At 33.2% G+C, this 22855-nt stretch overlaps 2 protein-coding genes across 2 annotated transcripts; both read right to left on the reverse strand.

Annotated features, from left to right (window-relative positions):
• Nucleotides 1-1784: 1784 nt before the first annotated feature.
• Nucleotides 1785-12770, reverse strand: LOC130810373 (THO complex subunit 5B). Its single transcript, XM_057676406.1, has 5 exons — nt 12406-12770; nt 7631-7921; nt 4314-4650; nt 3567-3904; nt 1785-2412 (listed from the first exon to the last, which is right to left on the reverse strand). The coding sequence occupies exons 1-5, from the start codon at nt 12607-12609 to the stop codon at nt 2155-2157; spliced, it is 1428 nt and encodes a 475-aa protein (XP_057532389.1). The 5' UTR covers nt 12610-12770; the 3' UTR covers nt 1785-2154.
• A 996-nt stretch (nt 12771-13766) lies between these two features.
• On the reverse strand, nt 13767-21391 carry LOC130810488 (sugar transporter ERD6-like 6). The gene is made up of 18 exons (XM_057676566.1): nt 20908-21391; nt 20756-20818; nt 19925-20014; nt 19764-19823; nt 19578-19643; nt 19109-19174; nt 18938-19013; nt 18143-18207; nt 17963-18055; nt 17782-17862; nt 17619-17703; nt 16985-17031; nt 16826-16888; nt 16667-16726; nt 16515-16580; nt 16361-16420; nt 14937-15051; nt 13767-14373 (listed from the first exon to the last, which is right to left on the reverse strand). The coding sequence occupies exons 1-18, from the start codon at nt 21103-21105 to the stop codon at nt 14258-14260; spliced, it is 1470 nt and encodes a 489-aa protein (XP_057532549.1). The 5' UTR covers nt 21106-21391; the 3' UTR covers nt 13767-14257.
• Between the last annotated feature and the right edge of the window lie 1464 nt (nt 21392-22855).

Consider the following 22855-nt stretch of genomic DNA (forward strand, 5'->3'; position numbering starts at 1 on the left):
ATTGGTGTTTGGCCCGGCCCGGCCCAAAATGAGCTAAGTTGGTCTAATTAGTTACATATTTTGATTATTTCACATGCTAACACTTTTTTTCTATATTGCATCAAGGTCGGTCTACCATTTTTAATGTTGAAGAGGAGGAAGAAGAGGTAGATTATAAAGATGATGATTGTCAAATCACTAATTAGTTACATAATTTGATTATTTTGTATTTGTTTATTTGAATTATTTGTAATTTGTGTTTTAAATTATGTATAATATGTAACAATTGTATTTGTTTATTTCAATTATTTGTAATTTGTATTTTTAATAATGTATAAATAATATATAACATAGGCCCGCAAACCCGCATATTACGGGTTTGGACAAGAACTTTTAGGCCCATACTTTGGCCCGGCCCGGTGTTTGATCCCGTCTACTAAATTTAATAAAATTGAGTTTAATTTTATATTAGATGGGAACTTGTATGTATTGATCATATGGGGATTGTTAGCATTGCATTTGTTGGAAGTTTTAGAGTACTAAGATTTTTTTTATCGATGATAAGATTAGAAAATTTTGTATGTGTAAAAAAAAGAAACATTTAAAATAATTATGTTTAGAAAATAACAAAGTATAATAAAACGGCTCATGTTTTGACCGAGTACGAGTAATTGAAGAAATGAGCTAGAACATGTTTAGAACATTAATAAGCTCATGTGCTCAAACAACTCAAATGGCTCGATCTGGAGAGCAAAAATGCTGAATAAGCGAGATAGCTCTATTGATTCAGCAGTATCTAAAAACCCATGTATTTTTCTCCGTCGAAGAGAAAATATTATTTAGTAAAATTTACTCAAAACGCCTCTAATTTGTATCAAACGCACAACCCACGGTCCAATCTTTTCCATATTATTCTTTTAATTTTCAATAATGGTTAGTTTATGATAAAAGGATTGAAGTACATTCATATATATATATATATCAAAATTTTCTTTTTTCGTGATCAAATTTTGCAGTCAAACTTTGAAATTGTGAAGACGACAAACAATTCATTTTATTCATTCATTGTTTGTACCAAAAATATGTGTTTTGAATGTTGTGTACAATATCATATCTTTTTTGCAAGTAGTTGTTCTCTTTAAAAACTTTGTCATTCATATCCTTTTTATGCAAGGCTCCTACATGTTTAGGATAAAACCGACAGCTTTCCTTTAGTCCTCCTTGTGAAGAGAGTACTGGTATGGAATATCCGTCACCTTCCCTAACCCAGACCCTGCTTCCGTGCGGAACATTAGGTACGATGATGATGAATATCATAAACTCTGATCACAAGCGGGTACTAGCCTATCTAAGCTATTTTAATTGATTTAAATTTGCATCCATACAAATTCAACTGACTTTAAATCATACCGAATAGATGATACAAGAATATATGTGATTGCTTACATATAGCCTTTAAGGCTACAAAAACCATACAAATCTAAAAACAGATTTTTGATGTAGAAAATTTGAGTTTTGATCATCTGAAATAATTAGAGATCAGGAAATTCGTATCATTCTTGATCATTTAAGATCGTTAGTGAATGACATCAAATCAACAAATATATGAGTTTTTTATCATTCCAAAATCACTTTCGACAATCACTAAAGCTTCGAACAAAAAGCATCAATCTGAAACTCGATCTGAAAAGAGAACCCAAAAAGTTTTTGCGTACCTCAGTTTCCATGGCACGATTTCCTTGTTCCACACAAAGTAGACAACTGATGAACTGTTTCTGCTAGGTCAATAGAAGGGAAACTCGATGTGAAAAGAGAAGGCCTGAGCGGATTTTCCATGTAGATATTAACTGTCATTACAAACCATCTACCAGTACAAAGGCGAAAAGGCATTAAAGTGACGAATGGAACACTTTGGCAGGTCAGAGAGAGCCATATTTGGTTTGTTAGTGAACCAAGCTTTTCCCTGTTAACCAAAGACAATACTCAACATGGAAAAACAAATAGCAGATAGCCTTGATTACATTCTGCCAGCACAAAAAGTAGCAGCTACAACTAAACCAAAAGGAGGGAATAATCTAACAAAATCATGTACATTCTGGTTTTGCTTGTATTTCACATATTCACTGCCTTGTTCAATCATATATCACTTAAAAACCCTACACATACGGATTTGACTCACGCCAAAGCAAGCTGAGTCTTCTTCCTTGACCTGATTCTTTGCACCACAGTCTGCACACGAGTTTGCTGCCGATACAATGTAAGTCCTGAGATAACAGTATTTTTACTAGTTTCATGTCTAACTTCATTAATAGTCAGAGTGGGGGAGACCTCTGGTAAAAAATCAATTCCTGCCAAATACTGAGCCCATTTATATGGACGCATATCCCGTTTTTCATCAAACTTCATTCCATCACCCAGGAGCAGTTTAGCACACTGTACAATTATTTTTAAAAGAACAAAAATTAAAACATGTGCTAATTCACGTGATATTAATATACAACGAGAGAATGAAAGAAATACTAAAATAATATGATCTGATGTTAACCAATGGGAAAAATAGATAAAACCATCATATGAATTCCTATATTTTTTTTCCCAATATTTGTGGACGATCAATGAAATTAATTTTAGTTCTGACAGATATATTGATAGGCAAATTTGAATGGAAAAACGCATTACTACAACGACCTCTTATGTTATTTTGTTTTGGTTCATGTACTTGACCCCATAATTTGGGATTAAGGCTTTGACATTGTTGCTTTTGTGTAATGTACAACCACCTTTTATCTTATTTTAATTGCAACACCACCATCATGTAATATTTTCAATCCAATAGCTCTATAAGTGGGCCTCACTCTCAACTTTGATAACTTCAAAACCTCCTGATTTTTCGCATTATAACTACCACTTCTTGTTAGTATATATGTCAAGGAACCAACACAACCAAAAGCTTAAGTTGATGGTTGAGGCCCCATGATATGTTATATACTCTAATAGCTCACAACATTTGTTCAATAAATCTCTAACATAAAATTGTCAAAGTTCAAATGTTGCAAGCTTTAAAATATGAGTTCTAACATTGGCAAATTCATATTGATAATAATTGCATTGATAATTTAATTGTTCTTTATGATTGAAGAAAAAGTAAACATCATCCAACAAAAGTGAATAGTTGTGGGAGAATATGATTATGTTTCCCATATTATGATACAAACATTTTCACAGAATACGAACCCATAAAAGAAATTACTACCTTTCTAGTTTATAATATCACAGAAAAGTACCTTACCAAAGTTACGTTATCTAGTAGTCTTTTGAAAAATAATCGTTAGAAAAGGTAACTTTTTGAATTTTGAGGTGAAAAAATTAATGATAGTTTCAAAAAGTTCTTTATAAAAGGCAGTTTTTAGAAAATTTCCCTACCGCGGGAATTTTACAAGGAACATATTGATAAGAATCAATGTATATACTTAATCTTAATGCCACAGCCACACAGGACAACCCTCCTTTCCCAAGCACATTACTCTCACAAAAACAGCATAACAGTCAATCAAACAGTTATCAAGGTACAAGGAAAATGCTCATACCTGATGAGGCAACTCAAGGCCCGTGTCATCAGGAAATAAATTGCACAAAATGTTATTTTCAGGCCCTTGATCAGAGCCCTCAATACCCACACATACAACATTCAGCTTAAACAAGTACTCGAACTTCAAAGTAACAAGTCTAGCAGGCTCTGAGTCAGAAACCTCATCATCATACACCTGGAGAATGATTTTAAGTGGATGAGCTTGATATAATCCATCTGCCTCAACATTGTCCTTGCCAGCTTTTTTTTGGGACTGTTTTCCAATCCACTGACCGTCATTTTCCTCATCCATTTCATCGTTATCAATCCGTGAAATCTCCTGTGTTGACGATATGCCTGTAAGCCAAAGTTTGTCAGTCCAGTCATCCAATTAAGCCATCACTTGTTTTAATGGTATCTAACATGTACCACTGCACTTAACCTTCTGTTAAGCAACAAATTTTAAAAAATAAGATGTACACTTATATACAGATAGTGCTTAGTAAAAAGAATAATACCAAGCAACGTACGACCCTTTTAAGACATGGTTAACCATTTACAAAATGTTGTTCCTTGAGTGGCATTATCAACTCTTACACAGTTTCAATCTCACGTGTTTCCTAATATTAAGAAGTGTCTTTTGTGAAATATTATCCATCATTGCTTTTTATCATGTGTCATTTATCCTTTTAGGAAAAAAACTTGGACTACAAAATTAATCATTTATTTTATCATAAAAAAAAAGGAGGGCAAGAATTGCAGATACCATTTTCTTTTCTGATTTGCTGCTGACTAAAGATCTGTGCATCTATCAAGCTTCCAATTACTTCCAACTCGATATTTTCTCCAAAGGCTTCCTTTTGAGCCATGAACTGAGAGTAAGTGATATACAATGGTGGAGGAAGCAACTCCGCTGCATGTATCTGCTTTTGTTTCTTTGTATGTAAAAGTCCTAGTTGGTTTTGTGCAGGCAAGGCTGCTTTCTTCAAAGCCTTGAGATGCGAAGGAAGACTAGACAAAAACGTCTTTCTGTTGGCGATGTTCTCCAGAAGACTTCTTTTTTTCTGCTCCAGCTTTTCAAGAAGCTTGCAAAGCTCTTTCCTCTGTTTAAAGCCATACGCCCATATCAGCAAGTCTCATTATCCATCATGAGCCAATTTTTGGTGAATCAATTGAGGAATCAACAGATCTCCATGAGGAAGGAATGGAAACAGAAGAAGAAGTGACAAAGACAACAACAATTTCAGAAACAGAAACAACAACAGAGAGCAGAAGCACAGCAAACAGACAGCCCCTGAAAACCTCTGACCAGGCAACCTTGCAAGGACCGGCCAGAGCTAACCCTTGTATCTTGAAAGACATGGAGGAAAGAAATGGAATCTATAAACATGGACCTTTCTATCAAGACCCTAAGTGTCTCCTAACAATCACAGGAAGACACCAAGAAAGGGAGTTGAAGGTCACCCAGCGCTGGTTTAGTCTGACAGCATTGTATAGTGTTAGGCTGTCTGTTTTATGTCTTTAAATGTGCACATGTTTGGCATGTGTTGTTTTTTTAGCCGTTATTTCTAGTTGTCTAAATTCCTAAGAGTCTTAAGGATATTTCTCCTCATTCATAAGTCTATAAATAGGAGTCTAAGCCTTGTAAAAATGAAGATTTCAGATTTCAGTTTTCAGATTTAATAACATTGGATGCATTTTTCCTTTGTCTTCCTTGAGTGTGTATGAACATTCACCAATCTTGAGTAGTGCAAGATTATCACCTTTGTATAACTGAGAGTAGTCCTTGGTTATAATAAGGGAATTGATTGCTTTGGAGGGTCAAAATCCAAGTCATTCAATTCAAGAACACACCACAGTGTGTTATGTTTTGTTTCAAGAACTCACTTTCGATGGTTGTTTTGGGGTTCTTTGGCTGTGTAATTGTGAGTGTTTGAAGACTTGCCTTAGGAACTGCATTGCACTGAAGGATTCCACCCCGATTTCAGTCCACATCAGAAGAGTTACGTTATATTCAAATCTAACTTTCAAAGTGGAAGCTTCTTCCACTCATCTCATTTGGTGAAAAATGGTTAGTATATTACTATCAGGGGTTCATCAATAGAAATTTATAAAGAAAGTCATCTAGTTAAACAATAGCAATCAGATTAGTAACGCTTTCAGAGGGGGAGGGTAACAAAGAAATTTTTAAAAAGATCTTTACAAGGAAATGAATTTATATGTGAACATCAAACGCAGAGTAAAGAAGCAAGGATCAATCAAAAGATTAAAAAAGAAAAGAAAAGAGGAAAAGATGTCCTAGAACTTAAAATGCAGGTTACTAAGGAACAAAATTCATTTTAGATTTCCTAGAGTAGCAACTTAAACACCTCCTCAACCACAAATGTGTGCCATATACATTTTCTCATACACTTACTTTCTTCTCTTTCTCTTGATTCACCAAAGAATCTCATTTTTCTAATTCACATAATCCTTGTGCTAAGCTATTACTTTGATGTATTTTTGATCTTAAAATAAAGAAATCCAAGCTCTACTCAAAATAATACCCTCCAGCTGTAAAATAGAAAAGGAAATTAACTCCATTGTAGCAAGCAAACAAGCTCTACAGATGAATTTGGGGCATAAAGCATCCCCGCATTTCCTAAATCTAACAAGTTGTTTGCGGCACAAATGAAGAGATCAAAAGTGATATGAATCGAAAAACAGTTCTCAAAGACTAATATCTCTACTAGCCTTTATAATTTCTGGAATATGGATACATAATATGATTTTACAATTCCAGGTGAATTTGGAAATAAACTAAATGTAGATTTTCATTTTTAGCTCGTTGATATTTTAATGATTTTCAAAGTGTTTAACCCGGAAACAAAGTTAATGGATGTATTTGCAAATTGGTGACAAGAGTTAGCTTCTTCTATTGAGGGGGTTGCATCACGGCACTTGGCTTCATGGAGGTTGTTCGTGTGAGACTGAGTTCCTCCTCATGTTGACTTTAATTCATAGATACGGAATTAAGGTTAGATAGCAATAAAAAAACACACACAAATAGTAAGCTAGTTGATTATTTGTGTAGTATTTTTTTAGCTAAATTAATTTACTTGTATTCTTAGTTAGGAAATTTTGATTAGAGATTAGATGTTATGAGGTTGTTATAATCTTTGCCCTATATAAAGGGACCTTAAATTTTGTCAATTCTTAATGGAGAAATATAATGCTTCAATTTCGAATTATAATAGATGAGTAAAATAGCCCTTTGAAACATGGCACTTCTTATATTTTGCGTTGAAGGGTGAATTGAAAATATTGTCTACAAGGATAAGATCATGTATGTTTGACCCTCAAAACTTAGGTGGGAACCAACGTAGGATCCACTAAATGGCATTACAACAACAGTAATGTCAAAGCCTAAATCCCAAAGATTGAAGTCATCTATCATGACTTCATGAGGTGCACTTAATGGCATTAGAGTAACTAATGACATTACAACAACAATGTGATGCTCAATGTTTGAAAGCATGAGGTTCACAAAGGGGAAAAATACTACGCATTGCCTTAAGGGCGCCTCGCCACAAGTGTGCTTCCTGGAAAAGCAAACTCATATAGGACACGTGACGTAATTTTTAGGGATTTTGCCTTTGGAATAAGGTGTACCTCTGATGCTTGTAATATGCTCTTTGGACTTCAACTTTTTGGAATGCACCTCACCTAGACTAAAAAATTTGATTTTTTCGGCGCTTTGCACAGGTACGCCCCCATTATGCTTTTTTGAAACTAAGGTGAGATAAGAATAGTGAAAAGAAGTGATTCCTTTGTATTTAATTGAGATGGATAGCTTCATAAGTGAGGTTGCGTTCGTACCAGACCTCGAGTAGCATTCTTAAGAAATTAATTTATGTCAATTTTAATTGATAACTCTTGTGCCCTATTAGCTAGCTTAAAATCCTTTATCAATAAATAAATCCAAGAAATACAAACACAGTCTAGGCACCCCTCTCAAGTATCACATCAAAAACCTGAAGAGACGACTACCAAATCATGTAAACTTTGTAATAGCATCAAAAAAAACAAACAAGTACAAAAAACCTGGAAAAGCTCATAGTTAAGCCTCTTAAGCATCAAGTTGTGAGCATTATCAGTTGATATGGCAGATCCTTTGAACTCTTCGGGAGCTTGACTAAAAAAGTCAACTTCAGAAACAAGTTGAATATCAGGATAACTCGATTTGAATTCTTTGCATCCCTTTATAGCTTTAGAGTAGTGGCTCTTCTCATACATCAAACTATGAAGCTGCAAAGTTCTTGAGTCCAAAGGTGCTTTTGCACGTTCAGTCTCGGCTTTCACGCGATCTTCTTCCATCAAAATCTTACGGTTCGCCTAAAACAAAGAACTATTGTTATGAAACCTTACTGAAAAATAGTTAAAACTACATTAAAAAAATACTCCTCAAACATAATAAAGACTAGCGAGTCAATTTGCATATCAATTTGTCATGAACACCTTGATTTTGCAATTTTATACTATATAAAATAGATATTCCCTTGTTTGATTTCTTTTTGTGAGTAAATGAGACCTTTAGTCTTCCTATTAAAGAATTCGTGTATTAAGTTGATAAATTAAGAGGTAGTTATGGGTAGTTGATTGGCCAAATATTGTGACTATAAATTATTTACATTTATTAGTTGGCATCATCTTCCCCTATATAAAGGGTTCTTGTACTCATCCTTTTGAGTGACAACAATATAAAGAGCTATATTCAAACAAAATATATTTTTCTCACTTTATCTCTTTCCTAGCATATTCTTATAGTTTCTTAGTACATCCCCCAATAATTCTCAACAATTGGTACCAAGAGCCATAAGTTCTAAACATCAACTTTGCATATATCCATGAAAGAACCCTAAACACATGGCTTCTTCATCTTTAGCATCTCAGACCTTCAATCAAAATGTAATCCACATTTTAAACGGAGAGAATTATAATTTTTGAGTCAAAATGAAGACTAGTCTAAGAGCTAGAGATTTTTCGGAAGTAATCGAAGGTGGTCCTATGGCTGAAACCAAATTTTATCAGGTTGTTGGTGAAACACCATTAAAACAGATAACTCTATCAAAGGAGGAGATCATCAAAGATCATAGTGCTTTTCAGATCCTTAAAATGTCGTGACGAGACGAATACCATTTTTCTAAGAATAATTTCTGTAAGTTTATCCAAAGAAGTATGAGATACTTTGCAGAAAGAGTTTGAAGGAAGTGGGAAGATCAAGACCATCAGACTTCAAACTTGAGAAGAGATTTTAGAAATTTGAGTATGAAGTCTAGAGAAAACATCAATGAGTACTACACAAGAGTCACAGATGTAGTCAATCAAACAAAGATATATAGAGATGAGAGTAAAAATAAAAATGATGTCAACAAAATCTAGAGTACCATGACAGAAGCATATGATAGCGCAGTCGATGCGGTCGAAAGCACAAAGAATTTATCAGCTTTAACGGTATTAGAGCTGGTAGGTAATTAGGTATGATGAAGGATTAGGAAGAAAAAGTAAACATAAGAACAAAGATGAGTTTGGAAGAAGCATTTTGAACTAGTTACAAAAGCAAAAAGGAAAAAAAGATTGAGGTCAAAAACACTTATAAGTCCAATTATGCTAAAAAAAGGAAATGCAGTTGAAAAGAAAGACAAGTTTTCTCCATGTGAAATTTGTAAGAGAACTATCACCTAGAGAGTGATTGTAGATGGAAGGCAAGCCAGTGGTTTGGCCATGTGGAGAAGGATTGCAAAAGGAAGCATAATCAAGCACATGAACAAGCTAAAGTTTCAGAACAAGTAGGTCACTTGTGCAATGTACGTGAAAATGGCCAAGAATCAACTAATAAATGGTCAATTGACAGGGGGTGCAGTAACCACATGACTAAAGATTCATCCGATTTTACTCAACTCGATACTTCCATCAAAATTCCTATCAGATTAGGTAATGGAGTTGTCGTCAGTTCCAGTGGCAAAGGCACAATTGCGATAGAAACTCGCAAACAAAACATATCAAGGCAGTCTTGTATGTATCAGATTTGGGTAAGAATAGATTAGTTTACCGCAATTGATGAGAAATGGGTACATTGTTCATTTTGAAAGTAATACTTGCAGTATTTTAGATCCACCTTGAAAAGAAACAACAAGTATTCACATGAATGACAAATGTTTCGTATTGCATTGGTCATATGCTGAGACCTCAATCTTAGCAAGTACAGCAGTAAGAAGAAAAAGAAGTAAAGAAGAAGAAGAGAAGACTGTATTACTGAAATAAGAAAAAAGAAATATTACAATAGCTCTGTTTTCGAGTACAGACACTCCTTTACCAAAATGGTACTTCATACAATTTCCAGTCTGTCTATACAATTATTTAAGGCTATATTTATACTACTAGATTGCAGCCAGCTTAGCATATAATGTAACAGATTCATTCCCCCCAAATTATTCTCCTACTAAATTCTGACATTTTCTGTTATGGCTTTCGTCTAGAGGTAGCTGGATTCCTTCTTCAGCAAAAACGGTTGCATTAGCCAATTCCACCTCAGCTGCTTTGCCATTTCTGCCCTTGCTCCTTCTGTGGTATGTCAAAAATTAACCCTGAGGCACAGCATCATATGCATCCTGTTATGATCTTAAAGCCTAAGTAGATAAGCAAAAGTCTAGAGGAAAGAAGCATATCACATAATATATGCTAGGTTTCTAGAAGTAAATGAGATTGAAGATTCTAAGTCATACCACATAGGAATAATTGAACTGACAAAGTATCGTGAAGCAGTTTAGTATCCAAAATGAAAAGTTGTCATGGAAAAGATATTTGGATGACTAAGCATGAGACAGGAAAACTTTTGGAGAAGTCACCTCATAAAAAAGTCATTGGAGTTAAAGGGGAACTAAAGGATCTCTCAAGGCATGACACTATTTGAGTAGTCTAAACTCCATTTAACTCAAAGGGATGGAAGATACACCAAATGAATGTCAAATTTACATTCCTCAATGAGCACCTAAAAGAAAAGATCTATGTTCAACAGCCTCAAGGATTTGAAGGAAAAGGGAATGGAGAAAAAGTATTAAAGTTGAAGAAAGCCTTATATGGTCTCAAATAGGCTCAAAGAGCTGGTAGAGCGGAAAAGATGATTATTTCACTCGGCAAGAGTTTTTGAAAAGTTAAATGAACATATTCTACATGTGAAGACTCATACAATGGACAGCCTAGAAATTGATTTCAAAATTCAAGAAAAAATGAAGCAAAAATTTGAGATGACAAATCTTGAACTTATTAATTATTTTCTCGGAATTTAAGTTGATCAAAGTTCAAAGGGAATCTTCATTTTCCAAAAGAAATATTCAGAAGGTCTAGTGAATAAGTTTATTCTAGAAAATTGCAATCCTGTCACAACTCCACTTCAAGTAAATGAAAAGTTGTGCAAGGATGATGAAAATGAGAAAGCATATCAAAGAATCTACAGTAGCATGATAGATAGCTTACTTTTACTGCAACAAGGCCAAATATTATTTTAAGATTGCAGCAAGTTACTTATCAAGATTTATGCAAAGTCCTAGCCAACTTCACCTAGAAACAACAAAGAGACTCCTAAGATATGTGAAGGGAACATTAGTCTATAATATTCAGTTTCAGATCATGATAACTAGTCCAAGAGCAGTTGGTTTCATAGATAATGATTAGGTTCAGTTTTTTGGTGATATGAAGAACACCTCAAGTTACACTTTTACACTAGGAAGTGGAGTATTTTTCTGGTCATCTTAGAAGTAAGATAAAACAGCCAATCTACGGCGAAAGCAGCTATAAACCAAGCAATATAGATGAGAAAGATAATGTTAAATATTGATGAAGGTCAAGGAGAAGCTACACTTAGCCATTATGATAGTGGTTTTGCAAAGTAATTTCTAAGAATCCTATCTTTCATCGCAAGACAAAGCATATTAAAGTCAGGTATCTCTATTAGAGAAGCTCAGAATAACAATAAAGTCAAGCAAATTGAGATTGATGTTTTCGGGCAGATGTTTTCGGATAACTTATTTTCCCAATAATTCCCCAACACTTGAAGTGTTTAGAGCTTAAAAGCATCTCCCAAGTCTCCATTCCTTTTTTAATGAGTTTGTTTAGGGCAGATGTTTTCGGATAACTTATTTTATTAGGAGAAAAGTAAATTAATTTTCCCCATTTACCATTGTTTTTGGTAAAAAGAATTCCATGTAAATTAAATTTCTACCAAAACAAAAGTGTAAACCAATTTCCTTCCTACTTTGCTTCCAACAGCACTGAAAGTTCCCTTAAATACATGAGTTTCCAATCAACAATGTTCACTCTTCAATTGTGTTTTCAACCTAAAAATGTTTTCCATCAAGCTTATTTTGCTTTCAACAGCACTGGAAGATCCCTTAAATACATAGGAGTTTCCCATCAACAATGTTCACTCTTCAATTGTGATTTCAACCTAAAAATGTTTTCGGTCAAGCTTTAAAGAGCCTCTGTGTCTGGATTCAAACACAGATTTTCCACAAAATAAGCCACCCCTTCCGAGTAACTACTAAAGAGAGTACAAAACACAAAATTGTATAGTATTGAAATTACGGCTCAGCAAACCATCTAATTGTAACAATCATAGTAACGACGAATATAAAAATCTGTAAAGCTACCTTACATCATCTCATCATAGTAAATAAACAATGGCAACAATAAATGGCCACTTAATGAGGTATGTATCACAATTCATATTATAAGCATTAATTTTAGCAATAAAGAAATGACTCAAGTAACAAAACCATACTAATTGTAGAAACCCTAAAAATAAGGAGAAGAAGACATACCTGGCGGAGTGAAACGAAGTGAAGGAACATCTGAGTGACGAGTTCACGGATTTCAGGTGTAAGTTTATCATCCTTTTTCAGAGACAGCATCTTTGCTACTATCTCTTCTACACCATTTTTGGTGTTCTTCAGTATTTCATACGCAGATTTATCAACAATTACTTCCGTCATTGACGACGGGGCATCTTCCATCTTCGCGTCCATGGCTGATCACAAGTCTCGACCTTGCTCCAAGAGTTCTGGTCAGTTTTAATTGCAAATAGCCGAGGTCTCATAGATAGGTCATTGCCGATGGGCAAGGATGGTTATTTTGGGTAGTACTTCGGACTTCGGATTTTGGTCGGATATGCTAAACTTATTGGTTTTGGTCAATTATTTGACCTTCATGGACTTCATTGTGAGTTGGATTAGATGTGGCTTACTCTTTTTTTTATTATGAAGTTTTATTTTATTTTATTTGTTGTTTTCATAAAAAATATTTAATTTATATTAAAAATTTAGGATAAAAATAATTTTATTTATTTTTATTTTAATATTTTAATAATATTTATAGTTTTTATATATTTTTTATTAATTTTATTTTAATATTTTTGTATTCCTTGTCATACTCACGTATTTCCTATTAACTTTATAAAAATATTTTTTAATTAGTTGTGATTCCTATATTTTATTCACTAATAATATTTTATTTTTCTTAATTACTATCAACATTGATTGTAAATTTTTTTAAGAACCGGAGGAATTATATTAAATCAATCTCATTTATGAGTGGGATTTAGATTGTATAAGATAGGGTGAATAATTATTGAAGTTAATACTTTTATGATTTTGGTCCAAGTCGGTAATACTTTTACAGCAAATCAATTTGATTATGCTTTGTTTAGAATCAATTTTGGTATTGATTTGACTTATGTTAGGTTATGGTTGACTTCTAATTGGGTCATATTAAGTACAATTAATTTCAATTGAACAATGTTTAAATGTTAATATAAATGTTAATATGTTTTTGTAACACATATATGTACTCATGTCAAGTAAATTCATTAAATTTACACATATATCAAATTAAAAATCTTATGGCTCGTTTCATACGATACTAAATTATGGGAATGATAATGAAAAGTTAGTGTAATTTTTAAAAGAATAACTCTTGACAAATTAAATGACCTTACTTATTTTCCTTTAACAACCTCATTTTCTTCACAAAATTCATTCCAATAAATTACCATTTAAACATGTGGTATTAAATGGTAATGAAAAATAATAAACAATTTTTTTTTTATGATCAAACTTTCGTTATCATAAAATAACATAATATATATCATGAAAATTTACATTACAAATTTACTCTAAGATCCCACAATCTCGATTATGGATCTATATTGCTTAAAGACTCTACGATACTAAACTACATATAGCATCAACAAGTTAAGCACGTGAAATCGAAAATCATAGATTGATTTAATGATTGAAATTTCTTTTGTTTCATCTCTGTGATACGATTTGATTCTCACTAGATTAAAAAGATAGATTTCCCCCTTACATGTGAGTAATTATCGTCTTTCAGAAATTTATTTAAAAATGTGAAACAAGATTTTTTTTTTTTTATACATTTTCCACAAAATTCTTAAAAAAAGATGATGGAATATTCATCTTCAGAGGCCAGGAGAGGTAAGGACACTAAAAAAATTAAAGAAAGCCAGAGCAGTCTGCTGTCTGCATGTATAACTCTTCCACAAGTTAATAGTACAATATTCCTGTTAATGAATAATAATATAAGACACATTTGCATGTATAATATCTACCCAGCATTCCAAACTTGAATCGAGCTTGCTGATGCCGATGGAAGCTCCTATCGTCTAAATGACCACTGAATCTCCTCCAATGTTCTACCCTTTGTCTCCGGAACCCAAATGACCACAAACGCCACAGTGAAGGCACATACAACCATGTATATGGAGAACGTCGCTAAAAGTAAGAGCAAAAAGACAATTAAGGCGCAGCATGTTAGCCATCAGCATATACTCCCTCTATCCCATAAAATTTGTTACAAATTTTCTCTTTTAGTTTGTCCATTTTTAGCTGTGACCCAAACTCTTTTTTTAATTTTCATCCACACATTTATGATTATCTTTTCATCTCGTCCAAACATACACAATTTTCTCCAACCATAAGTCCGTAACACCCATTTTAGACTTGTAACAATTCTTGTGGGACAAGGGAGTATCGTTTATGATTATGACAATCAACTATATTACTCGGACTTTTATAGCCATGTCGGACTTCGATGTGTGTCCAAGTGACTAACTTGGCTTCTTTATGAAACAATGTCAAGATTTGAAATCAACTGAAGAGTCCAATTGTACAACCCATGTCCAAGTGTCAAGAACTCGACACGGCACACAGGTACTTGAGTTAAAATGAATGGCTTAGTGTTTTCTGTGCGCATTCTATAATCTATGCGACCTCTAAATGCGAAAGAAGAAACTAGGAAATAGGGAGGGGAAGAATGAGATGAGAGTGAGCTATACCTCCACTGTTCCAAGACAACATTATATTTGCAGTCATGGTTACAACCCACGCTGTGAACCAGTTCGCGAGTGTAGCAATACTTCCAGCCAGCCCCTTTATATTAACTGGAAGAATCTGCAAAAAATTTCAGGTGGACTCAGTTTGCAGCAAGATAGATAATTTCAAATAAACTCCACATATCCCTTTATTATAAGTCTTTCTTTAAGGAGTTCTAGGATTCAAGCACTACAACATTCACCTTTCAATGCATAAAATAATAGCTACGACGGACGACGTAACCCAAATTGGATGAACCTCGTTATATCACTGTGTTATTTTATCTTTTTCATATAATTACTTCATAAAGATTTCAGATATCATGTTATAGTAGTTATAATCTCTTAAAGTGCTCTACCACCATTCTTGTCTTTGTAATCCACTTTCGCATTATTGTTTCTCATTGGGTAATCAACGTCAGGGACATTAGCTTCAATTGCATCAGAGAAAACGTTTTATTTTGGTATTTCGAGTTGTTTTTAATTGAAACAAGTCTAACATGAGATTAGAAGTGTAGAAGTTCAATCAGAAAAAGCTTATTTGGTCTTTTTAAACAAGTCAAAGGTGAAAGTTTTACTAGTTCACAATGGCGTTTTCAAGGCGAATGATTGAATTGTGTTTTCTCTCATTAACATTGTGTTTGTCTTGCGTCAGTTTCAGTTGATAAAGTGCGTTCGTGACTGTCAAAGATTGAACCACAAGTTTTCGCAAGGCTAAAGTTCTTGATCAGAATGTCCCTCCAGGCTCCAAGCCCCAGCAACAAAAGGCCAACCTTATTTGTTATGTCTCCTTCCTCACTGTCGTGAATTTATGCTCTTTCCAGAATCTAAATCTTAGTTTTATTCACTGCGCCTAGGAACAAGGTGTGCGCTGACGTAAGATGGCTTTGCAAGCACAGGACGTCCACGAGGTAAGATGGGAAAACCGAGGTGCAACAAGAGGCTCTCCAGAAGAATACAACACAATGAAGGTAAGTCTTTTTTCGTTTTTGCACCTTTTTCCGAGAGGCGCCCGAGGTGCAACTAAAGAGCGTAGCCAAATGCCGCACATATATAAAGTAAAATCTAAATATAACATTAGGTGAAAGAAACTCACGAGCACATATATAAAGTATTTATGACTCTACTACATGCTTACTAGTTACTACTCCAAATTTTATAACATTGTAAGAATTTCGGGAAGTTTGCCGTTAACTGCAAGCTATTATAAAAAATTTTGTGACAAGTTCAATAAAAAATTTACGGAAGATAGTTTTTCCAAAATGGGTATTGTAGAGGTTGTTAAATCCAAAAACTCTACCGATAATGAGACGTACATGGTTTTATCATTGGAGTCAAAAACGGCTTAATCAAAAGCATAGAAGAAAACATAAGCTATAGGAGTATACCTCTGACATTATAATCCATGGAATGGCCCCAATTCCTAATGAGAAAGAAACCACCATAGCCTGGGAGGAAGATCAATTACTACAATTAACATAATCGTAATTGCTTGAATAGTGGGCAACAGCCTTAATTATGAAAATACATATATCAACGTACCACAACTCCAACAACTGAAAGGATGGAGAATACACTGTACCACGAAGAATCATGTGATACCATATCCTAAATTTAAGCAACAGTTAGCAAGCCTTAGAAAATTACCAAGGACTGAAAAATGCTAAAGTGTTATAATGTTCTTGAATTACCACCTTTAAGAAAAAGGACGCCGCAACCACTAAAAGGCTAAATGTCATCCCCGAAGAAGAAATCTATTGTAACCACAGGTAATGAATGTGAAAAAATAGCACTCGTACGATTTCCAACAATAACTAATATAGTACACAAAATCAGTAGTTTGTGAAACGTACAATTAGAAGAAGTCTGCGTCCTGCTTTATCGACAAGCCAGGTAGTTACCACAGTTGCAATAACCTAACGAAATGGAGACGCTCATATAAATCGATACACCGATATAAGTATAGACATAGGCTACTAAATGGGTTTGATAAAAGATATAGAAAGCAACACCTGAATTGCACCAACACCAAATGTTGCAGCATTGCTTGATGTAACTCCTAATCAAAAGTAAAACCCATCAATAAACATGATTTGCAATGAACCTATAACTTAAAAATTTTTCTTTAAAAAAGAAGCTCATGACTCCTCTCCTACCTAAATTCCCAAAAAAAATAAGGAAAAATTTCTGAATTCAAATCTATCAGGCGGGTAGTGCTATGAATCCAAACATTGGATAAACTTTCCTTCTTATTCATAGGGTATTTGTGCTTTTTCTGAAATTGTGAGTTCCTACGACAACTCCTCATCGACATGCTCAAAGCATTTCAGATGATAATGTTTCAAACCAGTGTCACATGATTCGCTAATTACCTTGCGAATCGTGAATTGAAAAAAACGAATTATAGTCGGTTTTAGACTATCTTTGAACCATTTTGAGCGAATCGCGAATCCAAAAGGCGAACTAACTAGCGATTTATGTTTCACTGTTTCGTAAAGATATAATCAGGAAGCTAACAAACATTATTTAGAATACAACCAAAATCAAATTACATATAAGAGGTGCCAAGGATGCACTCGATGCACCCAATTTCGACCTTTAGAAATCTAAGTCAATAAAGATGGAGTAAGTATAGTCCAGGCTTACCAGCCTCTTTAAAGATGGTACTGGAATAGAACAAAACACCATTGATTCCACTCATTTGTTGCAAAATAAGTAAGCCATTGCCTATCTGCAGAGGATCAAACACATAATCTTTAATGATTTTCGAATCATGACTCAAATCTACGGAAGCAGACAAAGGTATTACCATCAAAGGTAACCAATATCTTCTTTGTTGTAACTCCGCAAATCTTATGGTGGTTCTTTTGCTACTTGAAGCTACAGATCTCTACACACACAACATTGCCAACAGGAAAAACACGGATCTTATACAACTTCCCATCAACGTTTTGCAGAACAAATGTGCGCCTACAACAGCTATGAGGTACCTTGATTTCATTAACTTCAAAAGATATATCAGTGTCAAATCCACGAAGAACTTGCAAAGAAACCTCAAAATCTTCCATCATGCCCATTTTTGCCTGAAGTAACATCATTGAGAGCACAATTTGATTCCTGCAATTACATGTACACTAATGAAGTAGAAGAAGGGAACTTTGGAAACATACCAGCCATCTTGGAGATTCTGGAATGAAGAATAAGCCAGGAATCAATATTGTGCAAGGCAATATTCCTGCAGAAGATAATGCAACAGTTCATAAGCTTAACTACTAGGTTTTCCTGATTGAAAGGAGTACCAAACTACCAATACTTGTTTTGAAAAAGAAATAATACTCCTGACTCTACATCCTTTGTTTGACCATTCGGGAAGCATTATCCATTAGCTGTGTTACTAGCACTCAAACTTGTCAGGCAACCATCTCAACCAAAAGCTTAAGCTGATGGTTGAGGTCCCAGGATATATTATATATTTTAACACGGCCCCTCACACGAGAGCCCATTGAGCTAGAAGTATGGATACGCAGAAGCGTGTAATATTCCACTTTAAATGAGGGATGGTTGAGATTCAAACCCGTGACCTCTTGTCACGCTGGCTTCTGATACCATGTCAAGGAACCAACTCAACCAAAAGCTTAAGCTGATAGTTGAGGTCCCAGGATATGTTATATACTCCAACAAAACTAATTATGACTGATCAATCTCAGAAGCAACAATTTAAACAATAGTGAGCAGAACTGTAAATCAAACAGAAAAACAGATATCACCCCATTATGAGTCGAGCATTTTTAAGTTCTAACCAGGCTAAGAAGGAAAAAAGAAACCATTGAGTGCTAGAGCATCAACCACGAATCTATAAATGGATTAAAGCCAATCGAAAAAAAATAGGGATGAAAGATAATGTATCACCATAATATGGTACAAGAGCAACATAGAGCAAGCAAAAGAATAGGCTGAAAAGTTACCTAAAACAGCAAGTATTCTCCACGGAACAAAGAGCCCCAGCAAATATGATAGCATGATACCAATTGTAACAGACAGCTATAGTACAAGGAGAAATACTGCAGGATCAGAAACACTAAGAAATATACTAACACAGCTCTAATATCAACAAGAAACATGCAACACTAGATAACCTGGTTAACTGAACCCAATGCACCTCGCAAATTCTGGGGTGATATTTCAGCAATGTACACAGGAACCTACATGAATAAGTAGCTTATATACCACATTGTTCTTGATAGATGAGAAATCATATATACCACATTGTTAAATAAAGCAAAACTATAAAACTTTTCACTATTTAAAAAAGGAGCAAAAGTTCTTATATCCATTTAATTTTCCATTATTTCCTCATTTAATAGGGAACTATGCTCTTATTTCTACATATGATCCTTCCATGATATGAACTTTTTATTTAAAAACAAAAGAAACTAATACAAAATTAATTAATACGTCTTGTACCTAAAAAGAACTATCTATTTTCCCTTCTTTTAAATCAAACAGTGCACAAAATAAGCCTGTTTCATTTATATCCAATATGAATATATGATTACTCTTCAGAATTCTGCATGATAAGTGATGAAACAGAACCATAAACTTTACCGTGTACGATATTATTCCGACACCAAAGCCTTCCAACATCCTTCCCATATACAAAAATGAAGAATCCTGATTGATCATAATTTGGCAGAACAACAAAGGGAAACACATTAAACACATAATCAAATTTATTTGAAAGGTCTACAATTTTTTATATAAAAAAAAAAAAGATAAAAAGGTAAAACTCACTTTTGCAAATGATATAGCAAGCCATCCAATAATGTTGGGGATAGCAGCAATCATCAAAGACTGCCATGAATAAAGAGAAAAAGCTTGATCATTGTATAAAAAGAGATGATTATTCATGGTGAAAAAACATGTAATAGAATAGAGTGATGAATATTGAATACCCCTTTTCTTCCAATATATTCAGAGATTTGACCACTAGCAATTGCCCCAACCATTGCACCCACATTGGATAGAGAACCAAACCAGGAGTACTGAAACCAATATTAACAACAGTGATATGAAATTCAGTCAATGAAACATATTTTGATACGGCTCGTTTGGTTGTTAGATATCAAACAATGAGAAACGTAATGAAAATTTAATGTAATTATAAGGATTGTGATCATGCTTGTTCTACTCTAATATTTTTCTTCATATACAATCCAATCTCATCTACCAGGGGTTTTTTTTAAGGGTGTGCGAGGTGATCGACTGCACAGGGCCCTCTTTCTCATGTATATGAAAAAGTTAATCAGAAAAAAATATGTTAAAGTTTATTAATAAAATAAATATATTTACCATAAATAAGGCACAAAATAAAAATTTTGCACAACATGCCAAATTTTTCAAGACGGCTCTGTCATCTACAATCATTTGAAGGTGGTACCATAGTTTTAAAACAAGGCCGCATCGTATCGCGTCGGTTTAGAACAACGAACCGAGATTTCCCACTTGTAAAGGTGTAAAAAAAACGGTGTCCTGGACCGTATCAAGGAAAATCTTTTGATTTTGACCAATATTTAAATGTGATAATAAATGCATTACTCATGTTACTGCATCACCGTTTTGTTACGGTAATCACGATGGTTACCGCATTTTTACTCTATGGGTGGTACTAATGGTAATGGAAAATGGAAGAAAAAACAGAATCAACCCAAAAACTCATGGCCGTTAACAACATTTGATACCAACAACCAAACATGCCTTAAAAGTGATCATAAGAAAATCAATACCTCAGCAACAGATAGACCAAGATCTTCAGTAATGGCGGATTGAGTTGGAGATGAGTATCCAGCCTAAAAACCCACCAAAAATTAATCAAAAAATCTGGTCAATTACAACGAAATTAATCAAATTAAAGTCAAAATAAACAAAAAAAACTTACAGTAAACCCAAATTGAATAGGACCAAGAGCAACAATAAGAACACAAGCAAGAACAGAAATGGAACTTTCTCGAATAACTTGAGAAGAACCCATTAAGCTAGATTGTCTAGAACCCATTTTATACCAACTCCCAGTATGTAAAAATGGTTTTCTAAGATCCCCACCACCTCCTAAACCTGCTTCTGAATCAGAACTCATCTTGTTCTTCTTCTTCTTCCTCTTCCTCTTCCTCTTCTGGGTTTGATGGGTGTTGAATATAGTCAGATGATAGAGGAAATGCCTCAAAGACAACAATCAAACCAGTCAATTACAATGAATTACGGATTTTGATTATATTTATTTAGAATTTAGATTTAAATTAAATTAGTATAGCACGACAACATTGAGGCTGATCACTTCGAGCATTTAGGTGAGATATGATTGCCACATGGATTCTTATCGTCATTAGAGATTACAGTTTACCACCATCAAGTATGCATACTCTTCAATAACTCTAAATTTGATATTTTTTATTTTTATTAGTAATAATAATAATAATAATAATAATAATAATAATAATAACAAAAATAAAAAAAATAATAATAATAAAAATTAAAAATAAAATAAAAAAAAAACAAAAGGAAAAATAATAAAATAATAATAAAAAAAATAATAAAAATTTTTTTTTTAAATTTTTAAAAAAATTATTATTTTTTGTTTTTGTTTTATATTTATTTTTATTATTATTATTTTTTTTAAAATTTTTTTTAAATAATAATAAAAATAAAATTTTTTTAAGAAAAATAATATTAATAATAAAAATAAAAATAAAAATAAAAATAAAAATAAAAGTCAACGCCGGAAAGTTGACAAATGGCATTGTCAACGCTGGAAAGTTGACAAAAGTCACCGGAAATTGATTTAAGGTGTTTTTTTTAAAAAAAAGTCTCTTAAAAGATGTTTGTTTACAAAAAAAAATTATAAAAGGTGTTTCTTTACAAAAAAGGGGTTTTAAAAGGTGTTTCTTTGCAAATAATCCTATTTTTATTTTTAATTAGGTAATTTGTTCTGTATAATTTGCATTTCATTATAATTTAGTATTTAGTGTTGGCGTGGGATGTATGAGTTCAGATCACGAGAGATTTATGCCTATATCAGCTGATATTATGCCTACGTGTAGTTGTTATCTTACTTATCATTTTACTCCTTTTATTTCTATAAATACATATATTTCTATTTAAGTTAGTTTTTCTTAGTTGCACCTTTTTTTTAAACAATGATCATTATTGTGATTTTAAATTAAGCTCGAATGATTGTAATCTTTAATAAAGTGTTCATCCCATTAAACTTTATAGTATGTTATCACTTAAAAAATATATGCTATCATATTTTCATTGTATATGATCATTTTATATTTAGCGTAGGGGAGGAGGTAATGGAATGCTGCACCGGTGAATATGGATGAGAGTTGAGATATTTATTTTAATTGTTTTAAAAAATCAAATTACCTATAACTTATACTTATAGGCTATAAGTATAAGTTGCTAACAGTTTATTTATGTTAGTGAAAAACTCACCTCAAAGTTAGCGTCAATAAATAGTTAATCAATTGTTATATTATTATTGAGAAAAAGTTGAAAAAATTATTATCTATCATAATTTATCCTTAAAAAAATAATTTTAATTATATAATTATTACACTATGATTAAAATATTTTAATCACTTTCAAAAAAAATTATTTATATCCACTATACAAAATTGTGAATCAATTTAGACAAAAATGAGAAAATGAGGAAATTATTTATAGTCTCTTAAGAGACGTATCTCAAGCCCAGCCCATTGAAGACTAATGTCTACTTACTGTATTCTTAATGCCTACAATCCTTAATGCTTACTTACCATATCCTTAATGTCTACTTTTAATATTTTAAATGTTTACTTACATCACTCTTGATGCATACTTATAAT

The sequence above is a fragment of the Amaranthus tricolor genome, chromosome 4 (genome assembly GCF_026212465.1).
Source record: "Amaranthus tricolor cultivar Red isolate AtriRed21 chromosome 4, ASM2621246v1, whole genome shotgun sequence".
Lineage (NCBI taxonomy): Eukaryota > Viridiplantae > Streptophyta > Magnoliopsida > Caryophyllales > Amaranthaceae > Amaranthus > Amaranthus tricolor.

What these genes read in the sequence shown, in the direction of transcription:
- LOC130810373 (XM_057676406.1), bottom strand. Translation starts at nt 12,609, where the DNA reads ATGGACGCGAAGATGGAAGATGCCCCGTCGTCAATGACGGAAGTAATT. An exon ending in ACTTCGTTTCACTCCGCCAG is followed by an intron (nt 7,922 to 12,405) that starts GTATGTCTTCTT and finishes TCTTTGTTTTAG; the next exon opens with GCGAACCGTAAGATTTTGAT. An exon ending in GCCTTGAGTTGCCTCATCAG is followed by an intron (nt 2,413 to 3,566) that starts GTATGAGCATTT and finishes ATAATTGTACAG; the next exon opens with TGTGCTAAACTGCTCCTGGG.
- LOC130810488 (XM_057676566.1), bottom strand. Translation starts at nt 21,105, where the DNA reads ATGAGTTCTGATTCAGAAGCAGGTTTAGGAGGTGGTGGGGATCTTAGA. An exon ending in GATATTGGTTACCTTTGATG is followed by an intron (nt 17,704 to 17,781) that starts GTAATACCTTTG and finishes GATCCTCTGCAG; the next exon opens with ATAGGCAATGGCTTACTTAT. An exon ending in CGGCGTCCTTTTTCTTAAAG is followed by an intron (nt 16,581 to 16,666) that starts GTGGTAATTCAA and finishes GCTTAAATTTAG; the next exon opens with GATATGGTATCACATGATTC.